General features: G+C 32.0%; 2 protein-coding genes across 2 annotated transcripts; one reads left to right on the top strand and one right to left on the bottom strand.

Annotated features, from left to right (window-relative positions):
• Positions 1 to 3881: 3881 nt before the first annotated feature.
• Positions 3882 to 7429, bottom strand: LOC133177725 (uncharacterized). The gene is made up of 4 exons (XM_061312636.1): positions 7386 to 7429; positions 5425 to 5834; positions 4652 to 5158; positions 3882 to 4510 (listed from the first exon to the last, which is right to left on the bottom strand). Exons 2-4 carry the CDS (start codon positions 5831 to 5833, stop codon positions 4044 to 4046), a joined length of 1383 nt encoding a protein of 460 aa, XP_061168620.1. The 5' UTR covers position 5834; positions 7386 to 7429; the 3' UTR covers positions 3882 to 4043.
• Positions 7430 to 14284: 6855 nt separating this feature from the next.
• LOC133178289 (uncharacterized) lies at positions 14285 to 15268 on the top strand (the record flags this gene model as incomplete). The annotated part of the gene is made up of 2 exons (XM_061313024.1): positions 14285 to 14618; positions 14750 to 15268. Coding segments are annotated over 2 exons (807 nt in total), but the record flags the coding sequence as incomplete, so codon positions are not given.
• Positions 15269 to 15592: the final 324 nt, after the last annotated feature.

The raw sequence follows: 15592 nt of genomic DNA, 5'->3' as shown, positions 1-15592 counted from the left end.
AATTTTAAACTTGTCATGAATTACTCTTGAATTCTACAAAATGACATGATCAACTGCACTACTAGGCAGAACTTGTATGATTAAAAAAAAAAATCTTTGGTATACTTGCGGTGAACTGCAATTTCATTTGCCGCAAGTTCACCGCTGCCAGGCAGTATTCCAATCTCCTATGATACAAATATGGTAAATAAAGATTTCTGGTACACTTGCAGCGAACTTTGTATTTTGTTCGCCGCAAGTTCACTGCTACCGGCGAATAGCTGCGAACAAGTGTTAAAGTTTCTGGTGAACAAAATACTTAGCTGCTAGTTTACTGTAACTTTGCCGCAAGGTTGCGGCACACTCTACAGTTTGGTAAGGGGTATTCCTATGCCTGTATTAACCACAGGGTGAACATTCCATCCTTTCTTTCGGACTCTTATCATAAGATCTGTATTATTTGTGAAAAGGATCGGTGTTATGATCGGTTTCAGTCTGGACCAATTCACAACTGTTGTGTTTCGAAATAAAAATTTTTCGACTTCTACTGACCACGTTGTGAACAATGTTATCAATGGAAATGGATATTTATCATTCCTAAGAGAGTCTATTGTAATGACCTCCTTCTTCCTTTTACTAACTTTCCTAAAATTTCTCTCTTGACCACTATTTAAGTTTCCTGATTCATTTACAATTTTCCCATTGTAAAGTTTGACATTAGATTCATTTTGTACACCGTGAACTAAAGAATTATCCACAAAACTAGAAGCTAGCTGGTCAGTCGTCGTTATCAGGACTTGCATATTAAGAGATTGTTTAACGTCTTCCAGTATGGTTTTACATATATACAGAGTCCTACCTGTTAAATCATACAGGTACACATATATTCCAATACAAAAAACGGTTAGAAATGCGATTTTGATATGTTTACATGCATAAGCCATTTTGAATCAAGCACAAAATCAGAAAAAATGTCATATTTCAAAGTTAATTACTTGAACCGATGAGTTATAAACCACGCCTTTCTACTGGAGGAGGTCTTAAAATTTTATGTAAAAAATAACTGCCCCTTCAGATAGGCGGGATAAAACTACGCTTGTAATGATATGCTTTCATTGAAATAAGATAACATATGATATATGCAGTGAAAAAAAAATGGCGACATTTTGTGGAATGCCATCACTTATTTCATGTTTAATTACATCTAAACGGAAATGGCAGCCGAGTATTGGAGATAATAACGATACACATTCATTCAATTAAACTTTTTTACTATCTTACATAGATGGTTAGATCGTTGAACTAACAATGAAAAGGTTACAAATATTATCCCTCGTACTATTAAAAATTTATGATACATAGAATGTGTTTTGTTTTGTTTTGTATTAAAACAATTTTGAACAGGGTAATCCTGTAACTTATTTTCTCTATTTATTTTAATGAAAGTTATATTTTATCACAGAGTAAAAAGTATCAAAGTTGTATTTTTACAGTGTGAATAAATATCAAAAGCGCGGCTACACTCTCGTTTTTCCTTCCCTTCACGATGGGCATTGTAAAAATACACCTTTGCCTGTAATAAGCTAGTAAAAGTAAATAAGTCATGCTGACAGAGACTAAATTTATCACAAAATCTCGAAAATCTTGCTAAAATTTTCAATCTAACAAACGCAGAGCTTTGACGCTTCGGACGCTCATTTGTAACGTCACAACCTACATGTACAACCCTGAGTTACAAAAAGAAAAAAAAAAACGGAAAACAAAAAAGAATACAAAATGCAACAAACTGTTTATTATTGAAAATGGAATTTGTTTCACACTTGAGACCGGATTTCTTCATATTTTCACCCGTGCTTCGCATTCATTATACATACATACACACCCACCCACACCCACCATATATATATATATATATATATATATATATATATATATATATATATATATATATATATATATATATATATATATATATATATATATATATATATATATATATATATATATATATATATATATATATATATATATATGTATATATATATATATGGAGATAACGAACAGTATTCAAGCTCAAAAGTCCATTAATCAATACAAAATAGGAGCAGAGCAAACACGGACCTCCAAACATGAGAGGTGGGATCAGGTGCCATGGAGGAGTGAGCATTCCCTGCCGACCGGTCACACCCGCCGTGTGCTCCTTGTCATGATCGGGAAATAACGGAAAAATCCGTCGACAATTCAGTGTGTAAATAATGGCCTAACAATTAGTTTTACAAACGTCAGTCAGCATTTGACTCAATGATAAATTGTATTTGCTGACAAGGTCATTGTATCGACCATAGAACTTACGAAATGATGACTTTAAACGACCATAGAACTTAGGAATGAAATATATGGAGATAACGAACAGTATTCAAGCTCAAAAGTCCATTATACAATACAAAATAGGAGCAGAGCAAACACGGACCTCCAAACATCAGAGATGGGATCAGGTGCCATGGAGGAGTGAGCATTCCCTGCCGACCGGTCACATCCGCCGTATGCTCCTTGTCATGATCGGGAAATAACGGAGAAATCCGTCGACAATTCAGTGTGTAAATAATGGCCTAACAATCAGTCAGCATTTGACTAAATGATAAATTGTATTTGCTGACAAGGTCATTGTATCGACCATAGAACTTACGAAATGATGACTTTAAACGAGACAGCTGATATTCTTGTTTCATCAACTTATTTGTCAATAATTTACCTCGTTTTAAAAATTGTACATACGTAGAGCATGCTCTTGCGTATCGAATCAACTGAGAGATATATACCCCGTATGCAGGTGATGAAGGTATATTGCTGCATAAGTAAGGAAAGTTGACGATTGAAAAGTTAAAGTCATTACGTTTATCATAAAACTTGGTTGTTAAATTACCATTTACGTCTTTTTCTAGTAAAAATCCAAATAAGAAACAGATGTGTCAGACTCTGTGCTATCTTAGTTTTAAGCTCACTGGGATATATCGTATCGACATAAGAATGGAAATAACCACTGTTAATTGACAATGAGTCATCGATATATCTTAATGTCGAATTGAAGGCCTCACAAGTGTTTTCTTCTTTTCATGTGTAAGATTTTGAATAAATTCTGCTTCGTATGAATGCAAAAATAACGGGGCGCAATAGGTACCCATGAGAATTAAAATAGATTGTTGAAAGACTTGGTCTCCAAAAACACATAGATATTGTCAATCAGAAACTCTAGCATCTATTTAATATTAAGTTCAGGGTACTTGTTTGTATAATCAGAACTTTTTTTTAACAAAAAAATTTTGCAATAGACCAATGACAAGGTAAGTAAATTTACGAGTTCCATTTTTATTGAAAAAGCAGCTGTCAATGATGTCAAACAGCCTGGAATTTAATTTATCACGGGGAATGGTTGTTTATGAAGTTGAAAAGTCGTAAGTTTTTATGTTGTTGATTTTCGTAAAATTTTATGATTTCGAATTTTCCAAAAGTTCCTATAATTTTTAAGTATCCACATCTGATTTACACCACTTCTCGAATATATATTTGCACAGTACTCCTGAAGTTTCTCCTTCACTGCTATTAATATTTTAGTGAGGAGTAAAGAAAGAGGCTTGGTAGAACATATACTGGAACCCGCTATGTATCTTTATTTGTGAGGATTATTTTAATGGTCAAATTATATTTCCAAAAATTGTGTTAATTCAGAATGCATGTATATTTACATAGGCAAATACAGCGAGTAAAGATCATATAAACCAATTAAACGTTCTTTCACTGAACTGACAAAGCAGAAGGACTATGAATTTAGATGCTAACAATTTAATTAAATATGCTATTATCAAATAAAGACAAAAAACCCAATGATTTTACTGTCTTTATTAAATTCTGTGGTAAAAAAAAAAATGAGGAGACAGAATGAAATGGGAAGAAAACAAAGAGTGAGCATGCTCAAAAGTCCATTTAATCAATATAAATTGTAAGCAGAACATCTCAAGTATTAATCTTAAATAAAGAAAGACAAGGAACTACACATGGTTGATGAACTAATCGCACAGTTCCTTGTTACCAAACAGAACATACCTAAAGACAGCACCAATCGTATTGTTTAAGTTTCTTATAGTTACTAAATTCCATTTTTGGACTTCCGTCTTCCTTGTTCCTTTACCATAAAGGTGAAGTCCATAGCTGTGAGACCATTTATAATTTTGGTTATACAAAACTAACCCGTGTGGAAAGAAAAGGCAATGGTGTTCATGCACAAAGACATGTTGTGGATACTTTGTGCAAAGAATCCTTGCCATCGTTACGGAGTTTGCACCCCATATGTTTGGATTATATGACTTATAACTGTCAATCCAAATGTTAATAAATGTGGAATTTTTAACTGCAATTATCAATGCACTACCCATTGCTCCATCATGTCCCATCCCCATGGTGCAATCTTTGTTTCTGAATTCATTTAGTGACCTGAGGACGTATTGGTCTGTATCAAGGTATATGCCACCGTATTCTACAAATCAAAGTGAAAAACATTACTTAAAACGGTAAACATTTAAATTACAAATAATTCTAATCAAGCTAGGTACCTTTTTTTATGAATAGTTTCTAAAAGAAAAAAAAAATAAGTACAAAGGAATAATGAAAATGGTACCTTTTAATATTTTAAGTCTCATGATGTCAGACTTGTGCTCCACCCATTTGACTTTCTTTCCGGAAATTTCTGTTGGTGGTGTAATTTTTATATACACGATATTGTTGACAAATTTTAGTAGTATATCCCACCATTTCCCAAAAGGTAAAATGTCAAAATAAAGAAAAATTAGACAGGGTTTTTGGTTTTTGTGCGTGCTATAGAAGCTTACAAAATAAATGAACTCAAATTCCCGCTTTCCCAGCCATATGTAATGAACAATGTTTGGAACAGTGGAATTGTCTGTGCAGAATTTACTAATGACTCTTTTTAGACATTTGTCTGGAAACTGAAAGATAGGAATATCTTTTGAATGATTCTTTGATTCCAGATACACAGCATTGTCGGAGCATTTAGGAGTCAGCTGTTTTCTTTCTTCTTTAGACTTGGTGAAAATGGTTTCATTTAAATCCACACAATGAATGGTGGAAAGAAATCGCCAGTCCGACCCACCAATTGGTGTAAAATCTGAAAAATGATGTCATTTCCTAGTTCACAGACAAAAAATTTGTCACCCTTTCCTGAGTATCTTTTTCTACTTGCTTTATTATTATTATTTTAATCCTCATCATCGTCATATTATTATTATTATTATTGTATCATTGCTCCATGTCTGTTGATCTAAGTGATATTTAAATTCTACCATTGCAATACCATTCAATTTTTTAAAAGTACTAAAATCAATTCGTTTATACACTTGAATATATAACTTTCTTAAGTACATTTGTACTTACCTATAAACAATTTGGTCTTCTTACTGTGCTGAAAATAATACCTTTCAGTTTCAATATCACAGGACTCCTCTGTGTAATAAGCATGCTTCGATTTCGCCAAATGTTTGAGCTTTCCTGACGGTTGTTTGGTAACGTTGACTACGTTTACTTTCAAAGTTGGTTGGTACTTGAAAAACTGTTGTTTCTTCAGAGTGTACTTTTCAATTTGTTTGAGTTTTCCCGATGGCTGATTGGTAGCCTTGACTGCATTTACTCTCACGGTTGTTTGGTAATCGAAAGATTGTTGTCTCTTCGGAATGTATGTTTTAATGATGTGTAACACAGCATTTCGATCAATATCTTTTTGAGGCTTCTTGTCCATGCAGGTTAAGATTAAAACACAAATAAATCCCAAAAGTAGGAATAGCATGCTAGAATAAAAAAAAAAGATTTTAAATTTTAAAGACAAAAGTTTATGAATTTTAATGATAAGTACTTCATGTTTCCATTCTTTTCGCGGATATGTTTCTTAAGTTTTAATGACAATAGCCTCTTTATTTTTTTCTACATCAGCTTGAAATCAGACTTTTAAATGAAATGTTGCTTAAATAATATTATATTGAATTATGGCAGTCTATGCGAAAGACTTCGGACCTGACCGATGTGGAGTGCCTTTGGTCCGATGCGTCATTTTTTACACCGGACCAGAATGTCCGATGTCTCAGCGTCCGGTTTAGAGCTTTAATATTGACGCGGAGTCATTCAAATGTTTGTTATAAGTAGAAAAAAAATCGCACAACTCCAAATACGTAAATGAATTGATTAAAACCGCATGGACCGTCTACACTAATAAGATTTCCTTGGTTCTGCATTTTCACGTATTTCACTTTTTTACTTTAGGTTTTTTGGTCTGACAAAATTTGGTTCGGTCCTGTGTGCTCATTGATTACACAGGACTGAATGTCCTGTGTGGTCCAAAAAACTTTCGCATAGACTGTTATGGATGGGTAAATTTGTTATATTCAGGACTCCTAAGCTTCAGAATCTGACCTTGAATTACTGTAAACTCAACATAAGTCAGATTTTTAATATTAAACGCTATGAAAAATTGTACGTTCGTTAAAGGTGCTTGGACACAGATTTGAAGTTAATATTTTCTCAGATTTTCTGTATAATATCATGACTTATATGTTGCTATAGCATTTCATACTAAAATATAATAAAAATCTTATTTCATCTCAAAGTTATTGAAAATTCAAATTTCTGGACGCGTTTGATTGACACATCCTTGCACTTTCACAATTTTTAATTTTATTCTTAATATTGAAGAAAAGTGGCAGTTTTGTTGTGTATTAATGAAAAGTATTAAAACTATAATCCAAAAAATTCAGAGTAGAAATGTTCGAAAGAAAAACCCACTCACAGTATTGTCAGTCCGTGCTCAGTGGTGTGTGCAGACTTTAACAATTGAACACACCCGGTGAATTGTTAACATTAACAATAACAGAGCTCGTGCCCTGTTTACAGAAACAGTTTACGTTTCACGGGTGTATTCAATTTGTTAAACTCTGTACACAACACTGAGCACGGGCTGATGATATTAGTGAGGGGTTTGCTTTCGCACATTCCTACTCTGAATTTCTGGATTATAGATGTAATGTTTTTCATTAATACAAAACAAAATCGCTTCTTTTCTTAAATATTAAGGATAAAGATAAAATTTGTGAAAGTGCAAGAATGTGTTAATCAAACGCGTCAAGGAATTCGTAGTTCCAATAATTTCCAGATAAAATAAGTTTTTAACTGTATTTTCGTGTGAAATGCTATTGCAATATATAAGTCGTGATATTATACAGAAATTTTGAGAAAATATTAACTTCAAATCTGTGTCTAAGCACCTTTAATATCTTAAAACATTAACATTAAAAAAAAAACAGTCCAAATCGAAGAACATGATTTCAATATTTGTCTAAAATATTTACCGCTTTCCTGTGAAAAATCTGCACTGTGAAATCCCTTCGCAGCTTGGATGCCTTTAATGGAACATAATATCATAAAATGAATTGTTGTTCTGTTTGTTAAATTTGCATGTTTTGTTGTTTACAAAAAGTTGTACACAAATACATTTAAGAATTATCACTAAATCTGTAAATTTATAGCAATTTTAATAAACAGTACAACTAATAATATTCAAATATAAAAATTTCTAAAGTTATATCATTTATTTTAAATAAATCAGGACAAAGTTACTGGTGTTATTTATTAAAACCCTACTGTAAAGAAATGATAGCAAAACACAAAATTAATTAATTCACACGAACAGCAAAGTTGCTTTCACCACGCCATAGATACAACTTTTCTTTTTCCGGCACTTACATTTTACAGTCTTTCTTGCTTTTACCGTGCAGTTAAGATCTCAAAACGTCGCCTTATTCATATTTCTCATAAATCTTTAGCTTTATGAAACAATTATCTTAAAAGAAACGCATGATATTGACTCACTTTGTAACTTTAACTTCACCCCTGCTGTGTAAATGTCCTTTTTGCGATATGTTCTCAGGAAACTGGTGAAAATCAGTTTATAGTACCTTCTAAGCATTCTGAAAGGTAACTCAAAGGTAATGTCACCACTGCTATAAAATCTCTTACGTTCGAAAATTTTCAACAAAACTTTATATACTAATGCCTCTAACTTTTTTGACATTTGCCCTTAAATTTCATTCAGATTTATGCGATACTTCATGAAATATTAGAATAAACTTAACTTTGAGGCTCGTCTATCTCCTCACGGCAAGAATGTACCGACGTCATCATGACGTTTCTATTAGACACTCATTTTGAATTTGAAGATACATAAAATTTGCGCAAAAAAGAATGGATATTTTGTTACAATAATTTATATAATAATTAATAATAATAAATAATTTAATGCTACAATTCAAAGCAAGAATTTTTTTATAGCAAAATAGCTGTAAAGAATTTTAGAAAGAAAAGTGAGAAGATTAAAAAAGATAAGTGGATGAACTGTAAATGAATGCCAAAAAGCTAACGTCATAACGTCGTTGGTAACATTCTTGCCGTGCAGCGACCGTCAAAACTTAATGTGTAGTTTATCTTAATATTTTAAAAGTATTTTGTATTTCTAATAAAGATTTTATGGCAAAAATCAAAACAGACAGGGGTTTTAGTATGTCAAATTTTGTTGACAACATTTGATTATTTAAACTTTTATAGCAGTTGTGATATCCCTAACAAAAAATACTATAGTTAACTATAGTTTACTATAGTTAACTATACTTAATTATAGTGATAACTTTGACACTTTGAAAACTTTGATTTACTATAGTGATAACTTTAACACTTTGATTTACTAAAGTGATAACTATGAAAACTTTGATTTACTATAGTGATCACTGTGCAAACTTTGATTTACTATGGTGAAAACTTTGATTTACTATAGTGATAACTTTGATTTACTATAATGATAACTATGTCACTATAGTGATCACTTTGAAAACTTTGATTTACTATAGTGATCACTTTGACACTATAGTGATCACTTTGAAAACTTTGATTTACTATAGTGATAATTTTGACACTTTGATTTACTATAGTTAACTATAGTAAACTACAGTTAACTATAGTTTTTTTTTTTGTTAGGGATTACTTTTAGATTGACTCTCGCATTTACTTATTGTATTAATTCTCCTTCAACTCCATATTTTATGCACATGTACCAAGAGGAAGATTTGTTTCTTCAACTCACCCTGCAGTTCCCCTTATATTCACAATTCTTGTTCAATTGCTACTTACAGTTTTTTTAACCTATGGACACAACACAACAATTGTTCTATGCAAGCGTAACATTGTAATGAAATATTATGTAGACAATTGCAATATATGCAGATGTGTGTGATTTTTCTACGACGTCACATTGTTGAAAATATACTAGGAGCAATTTTTTTTTATTTGTAAAAGGTCTGACAAGATATACATTTTAAAAAATGAATATATTACTCATGACATTTTGTAAATCTTGCTTTACCCCTAATCACATGCGCCAAAAAAGAGCACGCTTCAAAATGTGACTATATCTGTAAAGTTTGCATACCGTATATAAATGGACTCATGTAAAAGGGTCTAATGAGAGTTTAATAATTTCTACTTTTTTTTTCGAGCTGTAAATTGCATCAGTGTCCCATATTAATTTTTGAGAAGAAGGGTTGCATTATTCGATATCCATTAAATAATAAGCAACCTAGTTTTTACCAGATTATACGATAACAACTTGTATTCATCGGGAAAAAAATACTGATTTTTTTTTCTTCATATTACTGGTAAAAGAATTTTTTTATGAGCATTCTTAAAATAACACACACAAAAGATATCTGAATAAATATTTTTATAAAATTTTCACAAAACCATAAATGAACCGAAGGATTTCTAACTCAAAAATTTAGTAAATCACTATAGGTTCTCATTTAATCTACGCATAATAGGTTTTTGTTCGATTTTTAACAGGTTAAAATATATCTTTCATAATCAAAATTCTTCCTTAGTATATATTTTTAACCATGAAAAATTCATCTCGTGATAGCCAGGTTTAATGAAGAAGAGAAAAGGGAAAAAGTTTAATGTGAGTGAAATTACAGGCATTTATCTGAAAGCGGGTGATTTTTGTACGTTAACTCTGTTTAGCTGTTATATGTACTGTTAGCATTTATCCAGCACTATACTGCCCAGCAAAGATGCGGAAGTTTTGTAAAAATAATGTTTTGCGAATCAAACATAACTTTGCCTCAAATACATTCTTGCAGATCTAGAGTAACAAATCCTGGATAAAATAGCCACAGCAATTATTAGGGTCTTTCTTTTCCAACGACTTCCTGCTTTTATTTTCTGACAACCAATTTTGTTCTCCCGGATTCTCAGAAAAATATAGACTCACAAATATCTCGCAAAGTTTGACAAATTTGCTATCATATCTCCGTACCTGTAAACATTTTGTTTAAACATAAAGAAGAAAATGTGTTAAGAAATACAAGATCTTTTTATAGATATGAGGAAAAAGGGACTGATCCCTCAAATTAAGGGATCAGAAGGGCTAAAAGACTTTTTTCGATAAATCTTTAACGATCAATATTTTGTTAAACAATACTGAAGCAGAAATGTTCATCTTAATAATCTCCAACAATATATTATAAAGTTCTGATCATATATTTTGAAATGAGGGGCCATAAGGGACCCGAATGCCAAATCTCTGAACTTTATATCTCAGCAAAGAAATAATATATAAATAAGCGATTGCGAATGAAATAGGGTGAATTCACCAAGCATCGGACACCCTCGCACTTCAACAAGTTCTAGCGATATCGCTACCGACCGAATGTTATCAAAATGGAACTTAACGTGTAGTATGTGGTTAAAGTATAAATTTTTGACACAATCGTGCCCTATTTATCGAGAAAATACCATTAAAAACCGATTTTTTCGAAATAAGTCAGAATTCACCATGGATCGGACAATATTCACCATGCATCGGACATACGATATTAAAACCAGAAAAATAGCATACCTTGATCTTGGTGCTTTAAAATTAGTGATATCGAAACATTTTTATCTTCTATTTAAAAATTAACCTTCTAATTAAATTTGAATGACTATTTCGATCCACAAATGTGAAGAGATATTTAGTTGCATCACATCGCCTTAGAAAAGATTTACAATGCTAGTAATATGGCAACTCGCGCCTTTGTCGCGTGAATTATCATCATCCAGTTTACATGGTTTAAAGAAATAAGTTAAGTCCACTTCTAGGCGACATATACCGATAATTTCTATTTTCACTGAAAATTTAGAGTTTCTATTTTCTATCTCCGTAAAAAACAGCTGTCACTTGGGTTTTATATGAAAATGGAAGTGATTACCCATGCATCGGAAAGTGTCCGATGCATGGTTAATTAGTGTCCGATGTACGGTGAAATAAACATGCTAGTTAAAAACAACTCTAAAAAATATTATACAAACATTTAAGTAAAATTTGTGAAAAATTTCTGTAAAATTATCAATCATTGATAAATTTTACCTAGGTCTGACCCGTTCCGTTGACGTCTATTTAAAAGATAGACAACTCTAAAAATTGCAAAATCGTAAATGATGATGCAAAATATGACGTAATTTCAAGGCCATTCTTGTGGTATTTTTATCACAATACGAAAATAAAAATCGGCATCATTAAAAAGTTTAAATCTTCACCTTTAGGACAGAAACAAGTAAAAACACGGGGAGACTCGGGTTCAGTGAACGTTTATTGCTTCAAGTTGTCCGAAGCAAGGTATGTGTCCGATGCATGGTTAACTCACCCTATGTTGTGAATTATGGTCTAAAATATATGCGACCTTTAAATTTTTGCAAAACGGCCCCATTAAGGACATGAAGGGCTGGCCCCTAAATATTTCTATTAAACATAGCTCGAAAACGAAAAAGAAATTTCTGAATAGTTGTTCAACAAAAAAATCTTTGAAATCAATAGCCCTATCATTTGAAAAGAAGAAAAGGGGGCTGGCCCCTTTAATTAAGGGCTCAGAAGGGGCAAAAAAGACTTTCATTTATAACTCTTTAAGGATCAATATTTTGTTATAAAGTACTGAAGCAGAAATGTTCACCAGTATATTATAAAATTCTCATGATATATCGTAATAAGGGGCCACAAGGAACCAAAATGCCAAATCTTTGAACTTTGTATCTCCAGAAGAGGAAATATTTTGATATACAATATTGAACAAAATATGTTCAGAATAATGCTTCAAATAAAATACAACTTTTCACCTTCTGAAAAACGGCTGGAACCTTAATACTTATGTTCCACATATTTCGAAAACGAAAAGAAATTTCTGATTAGTTGTTGACCAAAAAAAAAAAAATCTAAACCACAAACCCTTTCATTCGAACAGAAGAAAAAGGGGATGGTCCCTCAAATTAAGGGCTCAGACGGGTCAAAAGACTTCAATCTCTAACTCTTCAACGATAAAAAAAAATGCTGAAAAATTACTGAGCAAAAAATATTCATTTAACCATTTGGATTGATAGAGTGGAAAAAAATATCCTTTATTACGTAATTAGTGGCCGTAAGGTGCATATGCTAAATCTTTGACTCTTTATCGCTCCAAAAGTGGAAATATTTTGATAAGCAATATTGAACAAAAGATGTTCACGATAGTGTAATATACTGTAGATTCCTAAATATACGCGAGGAATTAATTATCGCGTAATTACGCGAGAAGCACCACTCATTATATGTCTCAGTTAATTTGATATGCAAGAGCATGCTCTACGTATGTACAATTTCTAAAACGAGGTAAATTAATGACAAAAAAGTTGATGAAACAAGAATATCAGCAGTCTCGTTTAAAGTCATCATTTCGTAAGTTCTATGGTCGATACAATGACCTTGTCAGGAAGTACAATTTATCATTGAGTCAAATGCTGACTGATGTTTTTCATACTAATTGTTAGGCCATTATTTACACACTGAAATGTCGACGGATTTTTCCGTTATTTCCAGATCATGATAAGGAGCATACGGCGGGTGTGACCGGTCGGCAGGGGATGCTCACTCCTCAATGGCACCTGATCCCACCTCTGATGTTTTGGAGGTCCGTGTTTGCTCTGCTCCTATTTTGTATTGTTTAATGGACTTTTGAGCTTGAATACTGTTCGTTATCTCCATATATTATCATCTTTTCACAATATCTCAGTCAATATGTCATCGAATAATCGGACAAAAGACTTACTCGTTGCTCGCAACGAGATCTCATCTAGTTATTGTTATTCTTTTGTTGAAAGAATGTGCATGCGTTTTACTCACGTAAAGATGTATTTGAAAAATATGTATGTATGAAAGGAAGTTTTTTTTTTTAAATCTTGTGAATTCTCTAGGAAAAAAATAGAGTTGTACTTAGCCTCCAAAATGCATAAAAATCTTAAGCTACCGTTATGATCTGTATGAAATAAAACATTTTCTCAGTTGAGCATTTATTAGAACAAAAACAAACCCTGAATAGGTACAAGCTTTACGTATGTCCAATGTAATTATCTTTTTTATAATATTTTCTTTTTAGCATCCTTTCCATGATTTTTGGATTTGCTTGTGTTTTTATCTTTATGTATTTGGTGGAGGATATAGTACTACACGTAATAAAATACACTCCAAGAAGCCAACCCCTCAACACCCAACCATCTGTGAAAGAAAAAACGGTCAAGCTTAACAATGAAGCAATGAAAAATCTAAATTCATCGGCCACAAGGAAATTAAAAAAGTTTACATATAGAGAGGACTCCTGTGACATTGAATCTAAAAAATACTATCTTATTCACAGAAGGGGAAAAACCAAGATCTTTAACAGTAAGTGCTTGAGTCTTCTAGGTCTTGTAGAGTTTTATAGAAATTTATTTATACACACAACGATACTCATTTATTATTAATGAATAAATATATGGCCTGCTATGGAAGAATTTAAATATTGTTTAGTTTAAGCAAAAAATAAAGAAATAAAAAAAATAAAAATCAATTTAATTGAAAAAAGACTTTAAAAATCACACCTACAAAACCAAAACTATTCAAAGAGGAAGAAATAAATACAGAGGAAAGTACTAACATTAAAAAAAATTCGTGTGTGTCGCAGAAAATTACTTTATTTATTTTCCAGATTTTACACCAATTGGTGGGTCGGACTGGGGATTTCAAAGCACTGTTCATTGCATGGATGTAAATGAAACCACGCTCATTAAGTCGAATGTAGAAGGAGAACAACTTAGTCCTGGATGCTCAAACAAAGACGTTCATCTAGAAACAAAGAATCATTCAAAAACTACTCCTGTCTTTACATTTCCAGATGAATGCCTTAAAAGAGTCATTACGAAATTCTGCACAGACGATCTCCCTGTTCCAAATATTGTTCATTATATATGGATTGGAAAGCAGGAATTTGAGTTCATTTATTTTGTTAGTCTCTATAGCACACACAAAAACCAAAAGCCCTGTCTATTTTTTCTTTATTATGATGTTTTACCTTCTGGAAAATGGTGGGGTATACTTTCAAAAATTGTAAGAAATATTGTATATGTAAAAATAACACCACCCACCGAAATTTCAGGAAAGAAGATCAAATGGGTGCAGCACAAGTCCGATATCTTGAGACTCAGAATATTAAAAGGTACATTGTACCAAGTCCGATTAAATTTTTTTTTCTTATTTTACAGAAAACACTCAAATTTATTAGATTCTTATAGCAAAAAATTCGAAAGATTTTTTTTTTTAATTTTGTATTGAAATTCTTTTTTGTAGAATATGGTGGCATATACTTTGACACGGACCAATATGTTCTTAGATCGCTAAATGAATTCAGAAATAAGGATTGTCCCTTAGGAATGGCGCAAGATGATGCAATGGCAAGTGCGTTGTTAATTGCAGCTAAGAATGCCACATTTATTAATCTATGGATTGATAGTTACAACTCCTACGATCCAAACCACTGGGGCGGAAACTCAGTAGTTATGGCAAGAAAACTCTCCTTAAGATATCCACAATATGTTCGTGTGTTTGAGCATCACTGTCTTTTCTCTATACATGATAAGTTTTTTTATGACCATAACCAGAACTACAAATGGTCCCACAGTTATGGGCTTCATCTTTATGGTAAAAGAGAGCGGTGGAAGGAAGTCCAAAAATGGAATTTATTAACTATAAGAAAATTAAACAATACGATTGGTGCAGTTTTCAGATATATCCTCTTTGGAAATAAAGAATTGTGTAATTAGTCTATCGAAACAAAAATCAGTTTCCGTTTGATTAGCTAACTTCTTATGCTCAAGACATATTATTAAAATATTATATAAAGCACAAATCAGGAGAGTTATCTTATTATTCGAAGTAGAAATAGGTTTATAATAACAACACGACATAAACAATCTTTGAGAGGGACGAACGTTATCAAGTATTCCTTGAAATCTTAAAATCTTTATACCACCTACTACAAGAATATTAAAGATGACAATGGCAAACAATTCTCAACTGTTATATATAATATCTAAATAAAGAACTTTTCCTCAACATTTCAATTTTATTCCTTTCAATTAGCTTCATATGATAATTGTAAATCTTTTTTTTCATTTTTGCGATCACCTTATC

Source organism: Saccostrea echinata, unplaced genomic scaffold (assembly GCF_033153115.1).
Source record: "Saccostrea echinata isolate AGI-Se365-2 ecotype Australia unplaced genomic scaffold, CSIRO_AGI_Sech_v1 ptg000002l, whole genome shotgun sequence".
NCBI lineage: Eukaryota > Metazoa > Mollusca > Bivalvia > Ostreida > Ostreidae > Saccostrea > Saccostrea echinata.
Note: the sequence above shows the minus strand (reverse complement) of the source record. Positions and strands in the feature narration are given on the sequence as shown.